The sequence below is a fragment of the Anastrepha ludens genome, chromosome X, assembly GCF_028408465.1.
Source record: "Anastrepha ludens isolate Willacy chromosome X, idAnaLude1.1, whole genome shotgun sequence".
In the NCBI taxonomy this organism is placed as follows: domain Eukaryota; kingdom Metazoa; phylum Arthropoda; class Insecta; order Diptera; family Tephritidae; genus Anastrepha; species Anastrepha ludens.
In genome coordinates this window covers 63,908,433-63,927,308 of record NC_071503.1, presented here as the reverse complement: position 1 = coordinate 63,927,308, position 18,876 = coordinate 63,908,433, and the positions used below count along the sequence as shown (strand labels likewise).

The 18,876-nt window shown below is 39.1% G+C and overlaps 1 protein-coding gene across 1 annotated transcript in view; it reads left to right on the top strand.

Moving 5' to 3' along the window:
* The window catches only part of LOC128869157 (transcriptional activator protein Pur-alpha-like), a 109,692-nt gene extending 91,464 nt beyond the window's left edge, over nt 1–18,228 (top strand). The window contains exon 9 of the mRNA XM_054111651.1: nt 16,719–18,228. Within this exon, the coding sequence (XP_053967626.1) occupies nt 16,719–16,929 (211 nt within the window). The 3' untranslated portion in view covers nt 16,930–18,228. The remainder of the gene's footprint in view (nt 1–16,718) is intronic.
* Nucleotides 18,229–18,876: the final 648 nt, after the last annotated feature.

Genomic DNA, 18,876 nt, shown 5'->3' with positions numbered 1-18,876 from the left:
CTTCTATGGCGGAAACTGGATTGAAATTTAAAAATTCTAAAGATATTGGAAGTCTGACATTATGCATCAGCACACAAATTTGGAAATTCACTCACTTAATTCAAATTCTCATCAACAAAAACGAGATCTAAAATATTATTCAATTTCTTAATGAGAAAGTTGATTTGAATGAGGTTAATAGGAATGAGGAATGACTGATATTAGTCGTTGTAAGAATTTTAATATTAAGACATTGTTGACCGGCAATATCTCTGAAAATTTACCTCATGTGCTCGGCTTATGTTTTGAAAGCGGATGAGGAAGTAAAACAATATAAATAAATTTTAATAAATTTCGTTTATTACTCAACTTTTAATATCTATTTTTCTATGATAAAAAGTATAACAATCACCTACGTGTAATGGTACACCACCAGTTTTGCGAAAGTATCGGGTTTCGCTCCGTTTTCCTTTACTCTATACTCTCTATACTTCTAAAATGTGGTCTCTTTGTTGTCCGGGAAACCTGGAGAGTGGATCTTTAGAAGAGCTGTTCCTCAACAAGTGTTGTCCGGTGCAGTGCTGCATTCTTTGGAACCTACAGTTATCCATTCCCTGGCTACTTCCAGTAGAATTTTTTTAATATCTTCTTTTAGTCTCTGACCGATTGGTACAGTCAATTTTATATGCATTGAACAAGGTGCAGAAAAAAAGAGAATTGTTTGTAAAACTTAACTGTTTTTCGTTGTTGTTGTTGTTGTCGCAGCATAAACATTCTTCATACTTGTAAGGGAAATACTGCTGGAGTGACAGTCCTTGGCCGGATATAAATCCGGGTCGTTTCGGTAACGTAGAACCGACTGTCGTGGAAACGTAGAGTTTTTCGAAATTACTATTCGTAAAATATTACTATTAGTCAAATATTACTTTTCGCCAAATACTGATCTGCACGATCTACTCCTTTCATATGCTTATCGTATTGTAATAAGCATGTAGGTTTGATTGTGTATATTTATATTTTTTTCTATTTCCACTTGATTTCATAGAAACATCATGAATAGTTGATAACATCCGTACTATTTTTTTACCCTTCCAAACAGTGAGCACAACTGGTGCTTTTCGTAAAAAAGTCATTTCTCCCATGTGTTGGTGTCTCAAAGTGAAAGAATGTGCCACGAGATGGCGGATCGAAAGAAATCAAGCCTTTTACCTCTTTTTCCAATCCCCTTACATCGCCTTCACGTGGTTGCACTGTTAACCTAGTACGGAGATTAAGTAGCTGTCTTTTCACAAGAAAGAACAAACCATGGTGGAAGCCCTAGGAACGAAAGATGTAAGGTGAGAACCCTCGTAAAGGGACTGGCCTTTAGGCTGAAAACCTGATTTCAGTATAAAAAAAGTGGTATCGACACCTCAACAACAGCCTCGGATAAGAAATGGACATCATACCCATGCAACGTTTAAAGGACTATGATTCGAGACTTCGATTGCAGATGAACTAAAAGATATCAAACAAATATTTGTGCACTACAAGAAATGAGGTGGATGGTTATGTATATTTTTTAGTGGTACTGAAACTCAAGGCTTACGCGAAAAAGGATTCTATGTAGACAATTAAACAAGAAAAAGCAGCATCGATAAAGTTCTCTATACACAACCACACAAATGACTTTTATATGTGTGTAACTTTGCAACAGCCCACTGGTTAGTTGTAAGTAAAACGAATTCATCTTCAAACTTGGAAAGTGCCTGGCCGCAATATGGCTAATCAGATCGGTAATATACGAGTACTTACAGATAAAAGACCTCCTACGTCGCAGGGGCGTTTGCTGCAACACAGATCACTTTCTCGTGATAGCTAGGATCCGACAACGAATTTCAAGAGTAAATGATGACAAAGGCTATAAGAAATAAAAGAGGAATACAGATGAACTTATAAATAACGAAGATATGATAGCGAAGTGCAAAGATAAGATAGAAAACATTTTATTTAACGAAAATAGTACAAATAATGACTGATTTGAATTAGATATCGAAGATTAATGGAATAAACTGAAAGGTGCAATCATAAAAACCGCAAAGAATACTATTGGTGAAAAGTAATGAACGAATGGTATGGTGAGGAATGCAGAGCAGCTCATTATACGAATAAAGTATATGGAAAGAAACACGCGTGCAAATAGAGTAGGCTATGAAAAAACGGCGGTCGCCGTAGCCGTGACTACTATTCTGAATTGAGAGAGAACGTATGTAGATTCGAATCTCGGCGAAAGATCAAAATAAAGAAAAAGTTTTTTTCTATTATCGGTCGCCCCTCGGCAGGCAATGGGAAACCTCCTACTGTATTTCTGCCAATGAAAAAGCTCCTCATAGAAAATATCTGCCGTTCGGAGTCGGCTTGATATTGTAGGTCCCTCCATTTGTGGAACAGCATCAAGAGGCGCACCACCAATAGAAGGAGGAGCTCGACCAAACACCCAAAAAAGGGTGTACGCACCAGTTATATATATATATATGAAAATAAAGAAAGAACCAAGAAAATAATGCGAAAAAAGAAAAAAATTATACATGAAGGGGCAAATTAAACAAATTGAAAGTGATTTTAGAAAGAAAAATGTCATCAATGTCAATACAGCAAAAAACTAACTATAACATTTCACCCTCGAATAAATATATGCAAAGCAAAAGATGGCTCCATAATCAGCGAAAAACAGCAAGTTATAGATAGATGGAAAGAATATTTCAGCGAACTATTTAATAGAGAACACTACGATAAGACAAATAAGGAGCAACAAGTAGTAAATACAGCTGAAATACCGGTGTATAAGCTTAAATCCGCTGATTGCTCGTAGATGGCGTTAGTGAGCATATCAAGTTACCATAGAAATGCCATATTTTTTTTTGCATGGGTTCGACACCTGTTTACATCAATCACTGCACATCATCAGTGATTTCATACAGCAACACACTTTTTTCCTTGCGTAATCATGTCTAATTTTGTGCCAAAAAAAGAGCATATGCGGGAAGCTCTACTTTTTTGCTTTAATTTGAAGAAATCGGCTGCCGAATCGCATCGAATGCTTGTGGAGGCCTATGGTGACAGTGCATTATCGGAAACAACTTGCAGAGACTGGTTTCGTCGGTTCAAAGACGGCCATTTTGACTTGAGTGACAAGAAGCGTGAAAATCGGCCCAGAAAAGTTGAGGACCATGAATTGCAGGCTCTTTTGGATGAGGACGATACCCAATCGCAAAAAATGCTTGCCGAGCAGTTAGGTGTCACTCAACCAGCCATTTCCATGTGTTTACGTGCCATGGGAAAGGTCCAAAAAGTCGGAAAATGGGTACCCCATGAATTGAACGATAGACAGATGGAGCGACGCCAAAACACATGCGAAATCTTGCTGGCTAGGCATAAAAGAAAGTCGTTCCTGCATCTTGTGGTGACTAGCGATGAAAAGTGGATATACTTTGAGAATCCTAAACGAAAAAAATCATGGGTCGATCCCGGCCAACCATCAACTTCTTCATCAAGACCTAATCGCTTTGGACGCAAGACGATGCTGTGCGTTTGGTGGGATCAGCAGGGTGTCGTTTACTATGAGCTGTTGAAACCTGGTGAAACTGTTAATTCTCATCGCTACCACCAACAACTCATCAAATTGCGCCGTGCTTTGCGTGAAAAAAGGCCTCGTTATGAACAAAGACATGAGAAGCTGATTTTCCTCCACGACAACGCCCCATCGCACACGTCAAGAATGGTCCAAAACTACTTGGAGACAATCAATTGGGAGGTGCTACCTCATCCCGCTTATTCACCAGACCTGCCCCCTTCTGTTTTCATCGATGGGTCACGCGCTCGCCGAACAGCACTTCGATTCGTACGAAGGCGTCCGGAAATGGCTTGACGAGTGGTTCGCCTCGAAAGATGAAGAATTCTTTTGGCGTGGTATACACAAATTGCCCGAGAGATGGGAAAAATGTATAGCTAGCGAGGGCAAATTCTTTGAATAAATTATTTTTTTGCTTTCTATAAAAAAAAATGGTTTTTTTTTTTACTATTGTAAAAAACAGCGGATTTAAGCTTATACACCTATGTTGAAGTACCTATTTTTGACGAAGTAGTATGGGCTATAAGAAAACTTAAAAACCATAAAAGCTGTGGTGCAGACGTTATACCCTCAGAACTTCTGAAATATCGTGGACAAGAACTACATAAGCGAATATTCCATAAAGCAAATATGGCAGGCGATTGAAATACCCAGTGGATGGGTATCACTCTATACACAAAAAAGGACATTAAACTGAATGTCAAAATTATAGAGGCATATCTTTACTTAGTACTGGTTATAAAGTATTTATTAGTGTTCTATTTGAGATACTGAATATTTATGATGAAGACATCCTAGGCGTTTATTAATGTGGTTTCAGAAACAGCCGCTCAACAATCGATTAAGGTTTTACTGTGCATCAGATATTTGAAAAGTTTTACGAATATTACATTGATATATTTTGCCTCTTTGTTTACTTTAAACATGCATTTGAGAGTATAGATAGAAAACAAATAAAATACTGCTTTCAGAAAATTAGAATATCTCTGAATTTAATTAATTTGATTCTCTGTACATTGACGAACACAACAAGTAAAGTGCTGGTGCAAGGAAGCCTACCAGATCCATTTCAAGTCATATCTGGTTTAAAACAAGGAGATGTATTAACATCTTTAATATTCAATTTAATGCTACATACTACAATTTAAGAAATAACCCGAATGGAACATTTTTTAATAATGATGTTCCGATATGTGCCTGATGATATTCTTTTTATGCCTAAAAACCGAAACACTCTTACACACGTCTTTAAACTTGTTGCTAAAAGTGCAACAGCTCTAGGACTAGATGTAAATACTGAGAAAGCTAAGTACATGATTCGATCAGCCAACAACACTTCACGCGATGGTCTAACTATAAACAACTTTGTTTTCCAAAATATCACTGAATTTAAATACTTGAGTTTTAAACAATTGGCAGCCAAAGACTCGGGGTTAGCTATTAACTATTTAAATCAAAAAAATTGTCCAGAGCACAAAAAAAAAAGAATGTGCAAAACACTGATACGACCCATCCTTACATATGGCGCAGAAATATGGACCCTGAAAACAAATGATATTCATCAGTTGCTTTGCTTCGAAAGGCGCGTCATAAGGAAAATATATGGTCCCGTGAAAACAATGGACGACACCTAACGCATTTGCTACAACGAAATCGAAGAAATTCTTCAAAGACAAGGTTAGGTTAAGTTAACCCGGCTTGCATTAAGCCATACATAAATCTTACGGTCCCTAGCCATACCAGATGGAGACTGACCTTTATTCAGATTTAAAGAACAGTTTTCGTAGGGTAGCTCTGTCGCTTTCCCAACAGCAAAAACTTCCGCTTTGGAAATACTGATCCGGCAGCTTGATTGGCTAAGGCAGCCTAGTTTTGAACAGGACTTCCACTCCCTTAAACGTTTTAGAACCGTCTGTGTAAATGTCAGAAGTCCTACGTCCAGGCCTCGCGTCTTTGTGTCCCTCCTCTTCAATTGTAGTATGACACCTTCTCTCCCAATTAAAGGGCGGAGTCATGTAGCCTGTGGAACCTGTACTGCTCTTTCCTATTGAGCTATGTCCTAAGGTTCTGTAAGTAAATACTTCAACAGCCACTATCCTTCCCGCGCATTTTGCTGCAAGATTTTCCGCCATAAGGTCAATAGTTGGTGTGCTAATTTCTAGTGTCGCCGTAATAGTGGTTTTCATTGCTCCTGTTATGCACAAGGCAGCGAGGCGCTGCATCCTTTCCAATGGCATTAAAATTGTCAATTTTCTTGTTGCAGTCCAGCATATCAGGACCCCATATAGCAATATCGGTCTGACTATGGACGTGTAGCACCAATGCATCAGTGATGACGATAGACCCCAAGTAACGCCCAGCATTCTTTTGCAGGTATACGAGGTGTGTTCAAAAAGTATCACGAATTTTGTGTTTTTTCAAAAATTATTTATTTATTCATTAATATCTATTTTGTCTCCTTTCAAAGTAATCCCCATGAGATATTAAGCACTTGTGCCAACATTTTTTCCAATCTGCGAAGCACTTCAAAAAATCATTTTTTTTTATCTTGTTCAGCTTCTCCTTCGATGCCGCGTGGCGTCGTCCTTCAGTTTCGGGAAGAAGAAAACGTCACAGGAGGCCAGATCTGAGGAATACGGTGGCTGTGGCATCATTAGTTTCTTGTTTTGGTCAAAAAGTCGCGCACAAGCAACGATGTGTGAGTAGGGGCGTTATCGTGATGCAAGAGCCAATTTTTGTTCGTCCACAAATCCGGGCGTTTCTGGCGGACTGCTTCTCGTAAATTGCACATAACTTGCAGGTAATATTCTTTATTGACCGTTTTACCCTGTGGCAAGAACTCATTATGCACAACGCCCCTGCAATCGCAGAAAACGGTTAGCAAACCTTCTACATTCGACTGAACTTGGCGCGCTTTTTTCGGTTTTGATTCGTGTGGCAGCTTCCATTGAGCTGATTGAGCTTTGGTTTTCACGTCATAACCATAAACCCACGATTCGTCACCAGTTATGACCCTCTGGAGCAAATTTGGGTCGTCGCGGACAGAGTCCAACATCTCATTAGCAATGCTCATGCGATGTTGCTTTTGGTCGAAATTGAGCAGTTTTGGTACGAATTTTACAGCGACCCGTCTCATGCCCAAATCATTGAAAGAAATCGAATGGCACGAGCCAATCGATATGTCTAGGTCCTCAGCAACGTCTCTAACGGTGATTCGACGATTGGGCAATACCATTTTCTTCACTTCATCAATTTTTTCATTCGTTGTTGAAGTGCTCGGGCGTCCGGCACGCTTTTCGTCGTTCACATCTTCCCGGCCTTCTGAGAACATTTTGTACCACCGATAAACGTTGCTTTGGCCCAACATTCGTGATGCATCCGCGCACTTAACTTCGTTTTTCACACAAAATTTGATACTTTTTGAATAGGTAAAAATCGAAGACGAGCCGAATCACTTGCAAGCAATGCAGCTCTCAACAATTAACTGAACATGCAAAATGACCGAACTCGTCGGCATGAGTGAGACATGAGTACCAACATATCGCCACAAAAAAATCGTAGTTCGAATATACGTAACCTGTCGTTCCAACAGAACCTGCGAAAATTCAAAATTCGCGATACTTTTGAACACACCTCGTACGTACAGCGAATTACTAGCCTTTTTCTTCAACTTTGCGCTTCCACAGTAATTTACTGTCCAGTATTACTCAAGGTACTTCGCATGATCTTTGAGATGTAGCTCGTTCCTAGCTTCGGAAGGTTCCACGCCGGGACCTTATACTTCCTAGTAAAAAGTATCCATCTTTTTCGCTTTTATCCCTAGACCTGCGCGATATATCCATTGATACACAGTTGTTAGAGTGTTGTTAATCACGTTACTGATAGTGTCTCGGAACTTTCCTGTAACTACTATAGCTATGTCATCTGCATATGCCACTAGTTTTGGTGTCCATCCATCGAATTTCTTAAGCAGCTCATTTGCTACATGTAACTACAATAGCGGTGATAGTACTCTCCCTTACGGAGTACCTCTGCATGCATGTTTGATAACACTTGCACTTGAATTTTCTCTAACGTTTTGAGAAGAAATGAAGTTAGACTAATGGGTATTCCTGTATTCCTTCGAGTATAGAGGGTTGCTTTTTCCTGCTTTCGGAATAAACACAGACTTCACTTCTCTCCTCAAAACAGGAACACAGTTAAACTCCAAACATCCTATGAATATCGTTCTTAACCAGGGTACCACAAGATAGCTGGGAAATTCTAGTCTTGAAGATTTAAATGGGTCAAAACTTTGTATTGCCAATTCTATTTTATTGGTCGTAATTAAGTTTGCCGGAATGTCATACACAATATCTCTTGATCTATAGTGTCTGTACACCTTGGAAAATGTACTGGCTGGGTCTTCTAGATAATCCTCACTCAGTCCACTCCCCGTTAAGTTTTTGTATTGTTTTGGGCATATTCGGATTCTTGGATTGCAGTTTCCTGAGTCTAGCAACTTCATTAAAAAATAAAAAAAATAAATAATTGGCGCGTACACTTCTGTTAGGTGTTTGGCCGAGCTCCTCCTCCTATTTGTGGTGTGCGTTTTGATGTTGTTCCACAAATGGAGGGACCTACAGTTTCAAGCCGACTCCGAACGGCAAATATTTTTATGAGGAGCTTTTTCATGGCAGGAATACACTCGGAGGTTTGCCATTGCCTGCCGAGGGGCGACCGCTATTAGAAAAATGTTTTTATAAATTTTGCTTTCACCGAGATTCGAACCAACGACCTCTCTGTGAATTCCGAATGGTAATCACACACTAACCCATTCGGCTACGGCGGCCGCCAACTTCATTAGTATCCTCTATATTACTTCAAAAGATTTTCTCTCGACTCTGGGTATTTCTTTCTTGCATATCTTTAGTCAATTCCTGTATTCGTTCCAACAGAACCCATTGTCAGCTACTTTGGACAACTTATAGAATTCATGTACTCTATACCTTTGTGCTTCTAGCTCCTTGTTCCACCAAGGAGGCTTCACCTTGTGCTTAGTACGTGATGGGGGACAGGACCTTTTATAGCTTTTAATGAGAGTTGTTGCGAACAATTTAACCCGTTTTTCAAGTGTAGCGTATGATTTGTACTTCCGGGGTCTGATTGGTTTTTTTGTTTATAATATCTTCTTATATAGGTCCCTGTTTGTATTTCTGGGATTCCTGAAAGTGATATTTTTATTTTTTGAGGATAATATAACCTGAAAGCTTATGTATCTGTGGTCAGAAAGCGAATATTTGCTAAGCACTTTCCATTCCTGTACCATAATATACTTTTTTCTGAAGAGTACTAAATCTAATACATTCTTCGAAGTGCGTCCAATATATGTTGGTTTCTCACCGCTATTAGCTACTTCTATACTTTGAAGAATATAATTAAGTAATGACTCACCTCTGTCATATATATCCGCACATATATATCATGCCTCGTTCTGTCAGTTGCTTCTACCGACTTTTGCAGCACTCTCATTGGTATTTCTTCTTCTTTATGAGGCATGTAGCAAGACCTAAAGAGTAGTGTCTCCTCTTTACAGCCTTTCATCGCCACAAGAGTTAGATCGTCTGTGGAGAGATTATAATTAATATGTATATTTTTTTGAACCAGTATCGCTTAACCAGTATCGCATAACCCTTCGCGGGGTTGGATACTTCCCCCAGCTCACCATTCTTCACTTCTTGTAAATTCAGGGAGGCTTCCAAGATCTCTTCTATATCGAGATCATTTTCCACCTCCCCCGTCTCGTGCGTGTTGCGATTGCCACCTATCCACCATTTTTGATTTCCTCTCTAGCCCAAGCAAACCGTACCTCCTCCTGCTTCGCCAGGTTTGACTTGCTGCCAAATAAGTCACACACTTTAACCGCAGCCTTGTATCTTGCTTTGACCTTCAATTTTTTTCTTATCCTGCTGTTACAATCAGAGACAGCACCTTTTGACCCTGCCGGAGAACGAAGAAGAGCCTCTTCTTCAGCACTATTAACTCTCCTAATACTTTCGTGCTCCGAGTCCTCTTGGACAGTGGCACCTCCGCGTTGAAGAGCGCTCTTTGTATGTTTGGCAGTAGCACTGCGTCTACTGTAACCTGCTCCCGTTACAGTGGCATCCTTATCCCCCACCGACGTTTGGGCTGATATCCCAGCCCGAGTTATATCCTCTTTGACGTCCATACGAGTTTTTGTTTCGAGGATGTCTACCTCTAGCATTTAATTTCTGCTGCAGCAATGGCCTTTCTACAAGCCCCCTGTCCTGTCCCACCTTACGGTAACATGTAAAGTTGACCATCAAGAGGGGCAGGTAGATTCATACATTGGTCTTAGCTAAGCACCCCCTACTTGCATTGCTGTACAGTGGAATATATAGCTGAGAGGATTTTTGCCAACCTTTCTTCAAAGACAAACTGTAATACGTTTTATCAAATCCCAACGGATTAGATGAATTGGGCACGTACTGTGCTTGCCGAATGAGCGAAATGCTAGAAAAGCTTTTATTTTAACACCCTTTGGAGGAAGAAAAAGGGAGCGCCCACGAAAGAGGTGGTTAGATGACGTCGAATCAGATCTTAAGGAAATGAACTTACATAACTGGAGAGATGAAGCCATAGATAGAATAAAGTGGAAAAAAATTAAAACAGTCCACCACGGACTGTGAAGCTAAGAGGAACAAATAGACTTAGAATTTTCCAACAGGACTTTTGGTAAGCTACGATTTTCCCGTATGTTACCACATACTAATGTTTTTCTTCTGAATAATACCTCGGATGTAGAAACGCTGTTATAGTAGTTGTCCTGGTATATGTGATGCCAACAACCAAGGTAAGACTCCAATATCGACAATGTAGTTTCTTGCAAATTTCTCCCTTCCCCCGAATTGATCTCAAAGTTGCATATATACAGTCTCATATTCACAAAATATTCTGATCAAAATTCCATACGTTATCTTATCCAGGTTGTACGTTTTGAAGCTGATGCGTCCGCTTAATGGCACCATTGCTTCGTCTGGAACTAGCTCCTGTTTTCAGAATGATATAATCTAAATCGGTTTAATTTTGAGAAGCCTGTCTTGAATAAATATGCGTTGTGTATTATCATTTGGATGAAAAAATGCAAGAATTTGTTCAAATGGCATTCTGGTCATCGTTGCCCTATTGGGTGTTTCAACTAAGGGATCCGTTGACCAACAATGTTTCGAAAAAGATTTTCTGTGTTGACTGACCCATCAATACAAGCAGTCCAAGAAACTTCCTTAATTCATCTCTCATTTCTGTCCATGGCATAGTTTTTTTGTAAGGCTCTCATTTGAGAATGGTTCAAATTGGCCTGCTTTCGACTAAATCGAAAAATTTCTTGTCCAAAAATAAATCCGTTACTTCACTGATAGTTAGTGCCTCACCAAGTTCAATAGTTTGCACCAGGAATATTCAAATAATTCGATCAGTTTGGTGTGATATCATGTTATTTCCATTCTTCTTCCAATTCATCGTCGCTATTTGATATTATTATATTTTTTTTTCGGGATTTTGGAGGCTCAATATCAGATTAACTATCTTCTGGTCCACTATCATTTTCGAAGTTAGCAGAATTTGATTCACAATCATTTGGAGAATCAGATAAAGCATCTTTGAAATATTTTTTACAAAAGCATTGTATAACGATTCAGCACTACATGGCGGAATGTAGGAAACTCAAAGCTTTACCAAGGTTGACGTAAATACACACACATAAGGCGTTTTTCAATAGGTGCGCTTCAACTTTTTTCCGATAGGGAATGCGAACGACGCAATATTTTTTATTTTTCGCTTGTCATTTGTAAACTTCATTAGTATACATTTCATCATGGAACGCTACACACTTGAGCAACGCGTTAAAGTTATTCAGGCTTATTATGAAAACGGGCATTCAAATCAAAATACATATCGCGCACTTCATCTTCAGTGAGGACGCACATTTTCACCTCAGTGGATTCGTCAATAAGCAGAATTTCCGCATTTGGGCGAAAGATAATCCAAGAGAGATTGCCGAAAAACCAATGTACCCACAAAGAGTGACTGCTTGGTGCGGTTTACATGTCGGCGGCGTAATTGGCCCATATTTTTTCGTTGACGAGAACGATCGCCACGTTACTGTGAATGGAAATCGATACCGCGACATGATAAACGATTATTTTTGGCCGCAATTGAATGGTATGGACTTAGACGACATGTGGTTTCAACAGGACGGGGCCCACAAGCCACACAGCACACGCTACAATTGATTTGTTGAAGAGTAAGTTCGATGAGCGCATTATTTCCAGAAATGGACCGGTCGAATGGCCGCCGCGCTCGTGTGATTTGACGCCTCTAGACTATTTTCTTTGGGGTTATGTGAAGTCATTGGTCTACAGTAACAAGCCGGCGACGATTTGTGAGCTCAGAGCCAATATTGAACGCGAAATTGCTGGAATTTCGGCCGATTTATGCAAAAGAGTGGTCGAAAATTGGGTTCAACGATTGGACTTCGTAAAACGTGCACGCGGTGGTCATGCAAAAGAAATCGAATTTCATACTTAAATGTATATGTTCAAACTCGATAATAAAAAAAAAATTAGTTAAAAAAGTCAAACCGTTTGTGTTTTATTCCAAAAAAAAGTTGAAGCGCTCTTACTGAAAAACGCTTTACAATTATTCATCAGTTGTACTACTGAAGAGCATATTGTGTGCTTTTTAGCAAACAAAATTCCACATCGAAAAAATCCGTATTAAGCCAAGTTTGAACAAGGTAGTAAATATCAAATTCACAGCGTGGCGTGGCTAAAAATTCTTCTAGTGTTTAACTGTACATGCCAGTCATGCTTTGATAATATACGAGGTGCGTTAAAAAAAAATGAAGGCTCCAAATTTCGCGGGCTACGTACATTCGTCTTTCGATTATTATTTTTTTTATGCTAGTACACTCGTCTCGAAGATATAAGGCATGGTTGGTTGGTTGGTTAGAGTGGTGATTCATCCAGAATCCAACTAGCGCTTCCGCACCATTTTGTTGCCACATCCTCGTTACCAAATTGTTTAACAGTTATTTGCAGCAGGACTATATCCAGTCTGTGCGGTTTAGGAACCTTATTAGGTTGTTGACGTCTACGCCAGACAGTTGCTCGAGACTCTCGAACAGCGGTTTGCCCAGGGTTAACATTCTGTCCTTCCATAGGGCAGGGCATTCACAGAGGAAATGGAAGATTGTTTCCTTTTTCTGCGGTTGTTTACAACTATGACAGTATGTGTTGTGAGGGATGCCCATTTTGGCGGCTTGTTCTCCGATGGACCAGAAGCCAGTTATGACTGCCGTAAGTCTGCAGGTGTCCCGTCGTTTCATGTTTATTAATGTCAACGATTGCTTGAGGTTGTAGGTGGGCCATAACGTTCTGCTGATTTTGCATTTCGTTTGGTCTTTCCATCTTCAATCTGCAATTCGAAGGTATTTTAGGGAAATTGCATTCTTGACCGCACCTAGTGGAGTGAATATTGGTACTGCAAGAGCGTAAGGCATAAATAAGACAAGTATTTTGCGTGTTCGCGATTTTCTGCTATCGAAAATACGAGGGGTGCCTTTTATATGTCGGGATTAGAGAACAAAAACAAATTTTAATCATCGAAAATCACTTTATTGTTTTTCAAAATATTCTCCATGAAGATCTATACACTTTTGCATGCGTTTGAACCGATTGTTGAAGCACTTTTGCCACTCTGAATGAGGTAACTCCAAAACATGCATTTTGAATGCCGCAACCGCTTCTTCAGGTGTCGAAAAACGTTGACCTCTCAGTTTGTTTTTTATGTACGGGAATAAAAAGAAGTCATTCGGTGCCAAGTCAGGACTATACGGCGGATGACCCATTAATTCGATGTTTTGGGTACTCAAAAATGCAGTTGTTTGAGCCGATGTGTGAGAGCTCGCATTGTCCTGGTGAAGAGTTATCCGTCTTTGGCGATTGGTTTTCCTAATTTCTTGGAAGACAACTGGCAAACAAATGATTGTGTACCACTCAGAATTTACTGTTCTGCGTTGTTCTAGTGGTACGGTTGCGACATCTCCAGTTTTTCCGAAAAAACAGGCGACCATTTGCTTGGAAGTGCTTCGTGCGCGAACAACTTTTGTTGGATTTGGCTCATCTTGAAACACCCATACAGTCGACTGCTGTTTACTTTCGGGCTCATACGCGTAAATCCATGATTCATCACCTGTCACGATGTCATAGACGTGTTGCGAAGCCCCGCGATCGAATTTTTTGAGCATTTCCTTCGACCAATCGACACGAGCCTTTTTTTGAGCGATTGACAAATTGTGTGGGATCCAATGCGAACAAATTTTTTTTGACAGTCAAATGTTTATGCAATATTGAATGTATGCTGGTCCCACTAATGCCTAAGATTGTCTCAATCTCGCGATAGGTCACATGACGATTTTGCAATATCAGTTCGCGCACAGCATCAATGGTTTTCGGAACAACAACTGATTTTGGACGACCTTCACGAAATCCGTCTTGCAGTGAACTACGACCACGATTGAATTCACCATACCATCGATAAACACTGGCCCTTGATGGAGCTTCATCGCCAAAAAATGAATTAAGTTCATCCATGCAATGTTGCTGAGTTAATCCACGTCGAAAGTTGTAAAAAATAATCGCACGAAAATGTTCACGATTTAATTCCATTTTTATACCGAGATGAATCTTTTAAGTTACTGTAAACAACACAAATAGCGCTGGTATTTCAAAACGTTCTGAATACGTAAAAGCCAAAAAGTGTCAAACTTTGCGATACAGCTGTCAGTTGCCAGATCGCAACACCAGGGTTGCCAAATCCCGAAATATAAAAGGCACCCCTCGTATAAAAAAATGTATCAAAGAAGTTGCATCAAATTTTATGAAAAAAAATGAATTAAGTGCTCAAAAACACTTGAAATGTTGACAGTGGCGTAAGAGTACTCTAAGTCAAAAAATGTTTACAAGTGGTACAAGCTTTTCGCAGAAGGTCGAGAAGATGTGAATGACGACGCTTGTTCTGGACGCCCCAACAGTGAGAAGTGAAGAAGTAAGAAGTGAAATGAAGAAAAGTTAGAAAGTGAAGAAAATTGTTATGGAGAATCATAAAATCATAATTAGAGAAGTTGCTGAGGATGCCGCATATCGTTTGGATTGTCATACAATCTTTTCGGAAATTTTGGGCACGAAGCGTGTGGTAGCGAAGTTCGTTCCAAAATTGCTGAATTTGATCAAAAACAACGTTGCATGAGCATCGCTCAGGATTTGTTGAATAACGTCAACGATAATCCACATTTGCTTAAAAGTGTCATAACTGGTGACGAATCAAAAGTACATGGTTATGACATCGAAACTAAAGCCCAATCGTCCCAATGGAAGAGTCCAGGGAAGCCAAGAGAGCCAAGAGTCGATAGCAGAACAATTTTCTTATTTACGTTTCTCACAAACAAACTGATGCTATATTGCTAAAACCGTGAACATATCTTCGAGACAAGTGTACCAACATAAAAAAGAAATAATAATCGAAAGTCGAATGTGCGTAGCCTGCGAAATTTGAAAATTCAGCTTATTTTTTTAACAGACCTCGTATATTTAATTTATTTAACGTAGTAGAGGAAAAGCGATCACCAATAATTGTATTTTCGGGATTATATTCCTGGTGAAAAATGCGAAATAAAGAGATATTAGTTCCTACTGGCCAAACATTTTCATTTAAAGCTAAAGTTAACACTATGTAAACATGGAAGAAATATATAATTATTTTAATATTTTTAAAACAAGACAGTAATGCAAACTCTTTGACTACATATTCATTAAAATTATCTTCAGAAGTTGAAGGTTTAAAGACAGAGGAACAGAGGCAAGTTCAGTAGACAAATTACATCCAGCCACAGTGCTCTTGACTTTAAGATATTTCTTATTTTGTTTAGTTGTCCACTTTGAGAAGTCAGCGGTGAGATCACTAGCGTCATGAGCTATAACAGAACAGAAATCAGCAGAGCAGTCAGAAAAAGTAGGAGTAGGCAAGAATGATAGATTAAAAGATTTGGCCCTGCGAAGCAAAATTGTGAGAGTAACTTTTGCTGGCACGTCACCAGGCTTTCGACAGCAGAATTCTGGCGGCTCATTCAACACGTATTCTCACACTTGACGTTGTTTAGACGGCAACGCAGTAACACTGGTGGAGGCTGCCTTGATTTGTTGCGTATATCACCAACACAATTTCAGTAAACAAACCGCTGTGAAATTCGTAAACAAACCGCTGTCAAATCCCGGTAACGTTAGCAAATCAGGGTCTGATGTTGGTCACACCTCTGTATATCGTGGGAGCAGACTGACAATTAGCATCATGCTAAGCAGGAGAGACAGCAGACTAAACTGAAGTAGAAGAGCTCTAAAGAGTAGCAGCTGAAACAGTACGAGAATTAGCGTCAACATCAATCGCAGCGAGAGTATCAGCAGAACCTATTTCTACAGTTGCGATAGCAGATAATAAGCGGCTGATCGAAGATCCACCAGGCACTTTAATAAATTTAGTTCTATAGATAGGAGCGTACGATATCGCAAACAGATTTGTTTACACACTTAAGTAGTTAGTGCAGATAAAAACAATATTCCTATTTTTAATGAAAATATCAAATTATTGAATGAATTCCAGCTTTACACAGTTTTTATGAAAGTAAGATTCACATATTTTGCATGAGATAAGAGGCCCTATACTTGTTCTTAATGAAAATATCAAATGAATCAATAAAGTCCAGCTCTACACACTTTTAATCAAAGTTAGATTCACAGATTTTGAAAGCAACAAGATACCTGATAGTAATGCGATTACTGCAATCGGTGTAGATATTTTTTTTTTTACTTTATGTTAACAATAACGCAGTAAACGTGTCTGGGGATGGGAATTAGGAATATTGCATACAAAAATGTTTTATTGATCACAAATTTTGGATTTATCGAAATGAACCACGGGCATACTCACATACCCTTACAACCAATTTTATATACATATATAGATTTGCATTGCATTAATTATACCTTTAACTTCTTCTTCTTCTCCTCTTTCTTAGCGCCACAGTGCTTGGTAAACCATTGCTTCCTTCACAGCTTCTTGCCATCGATCTCGAGTTACAGCCACTTCTCTCCAGCATTGCACGCGCATTTTCTAAAGATCAGCTTCCACATCTTCTAGCCACCATTTCCTCGGGTGTCCCCTTATTCTTTCTCCAATTAGGCGAAGATCTAGTGCCTTTTTCGTTGATCGCTCCCTTGGAATTCTAGCCACATGTCCCAGCCGTCTAAGTCGTTGAGACTTAATAAATCTTATTATAGTTTCTTTCTTAACTATGTCTTCTAGTTCGACATTCTGCCTAATGCTATAAGTGCCATCTGCCAGTCTAAGCGGACCATAAATCTTACGGAGCACTCTTCTTGCAAAGCACATTAGCTGTTTTGTTTCATTAACTTTCAGCGTTCATTGTTCACAGCCATATTTAGGCAAAGGTCGTATCATTCTTAATTTTTGCTCACGTGATAATATTATATTTTAGATAATATGCCCCACACTCCAGATCATTTGGTACAATGTTTGATCTTGATCGGACCATATATTTAGTTTTTTCTGCATTGAATATCAGTCCAGCTAGATGTATTCTTTCATCCAGCTTTTTGAACGCAGCCTGCAGCTCATTTCTAGTTGTTGCCATTATTAGTATAATATATCATCTGCATAGGCACACATTTGGAATGGCTTGTTATATATATACATATATGCTTCCATTCGGGTTTATTTCGATTAGTATTGCATTGGCGGCCGCCGTAGCCGAATGGGTTGGTGCGTGACTACCATTCGGAATTCACAGAGAGAACGACGGTTCGAATTTCGGTGAAAACACCAAAATTAAGAAACACATTTTTCTAATAGCGGTCGCCCCTCGGCAGGCAATGGCAAACCTCCGAGTGTATTTCTGCCATGAAAAACCTCCTCATAAAAATATCTGCCGTTCGTAGTCGGCTTGAAACTGTAGGTCCCTCCATTTGTGGAACAACATCAAGACGCACACCACAAACAGGAGGAGGAGCTCGACCAAACACCCAAAAAGGGTGTACGCGCCAATTATCTAATATATTTATATATATATATTGCACCAGGATAAATATCAGCGTTGAGAGGGCATCTCCTTGTTTAACTCCTGAGGCAATAGAGAACGGTTCCGTACATTCTCCTTGCAATATAACTTTCGCTGTCGTATTGTAAGGGTCATAATAACAAGTTCAATAAGCTTTGTTGGTATGCCTATAGACTGAAACAAGTATTTTATTTTACCTCGGTCTATGCTATCAAATGCCTGCTGAAAATCGATAGTTAGACAGTGTATATCAATGTCGTATAGTATTCATATAGTTTTTTTTCAAGGTTTGCATGACTATGAAGCCCTGGTCGATCGTCGACCAGTTGGCGTTAAAGCCTGCTTGGTAATCATCTAGTGTTTATTCAGCATATTGGCTCAGCCTTAAATATAATATATTTGTGAAGACCTTGCACCCTTCAACATCTTCACAAAATGCAAACGTGTTCTCTTTATTAACAATAAAGATTGTTTGAATTGTGTTCGCAATTTCTTTATGCTTCTTTGTTTTAAATAAAAAACAAATACTTCAGATATTTGCAGGGTTCGTTTTAATTTAGCATTCTAACTGTCGGTTTAATTTTTTTTATTTATTTAGTCAAACTTACAAGCATAAATTATTTTTACAATATTTGAATTTAAAACTAGATTACATATTTTAAACTTAAAGTAAAAATTGATTCTTCAATTGTTCCGCCTTAGCAGCAAGCAATAAGTAAGCAGATTTTGGATTTTATTAAGTTGAATTTCTTATTAGCAAATATAATTAAAAAATTAGGTATTTTAATAATTCTTTATTTCCCAAGTATTTTGGTGCATAGGTTGCGCTCTTTAGCTAAGCACCTTGTGATACACGACATTTTTTGTTTTATTATCAGGCGCAAGAAAAAACAACGCAGATCCGTGAACATGGCACATATAATTGACCATGGGAAAAACATGGATTTCTCAGATTCAGACCACAAACTTTCTAGAATTGGCCTTGTGATTTGTTAATGGTCATGGAGAACGCGAAATGGGTCGGAAATTGAAGTCTTTTAAACGCAAACGAAATTTTGGGTTCATCGGCATCCTCGGAATGAGAACCTTCGAATTTTCC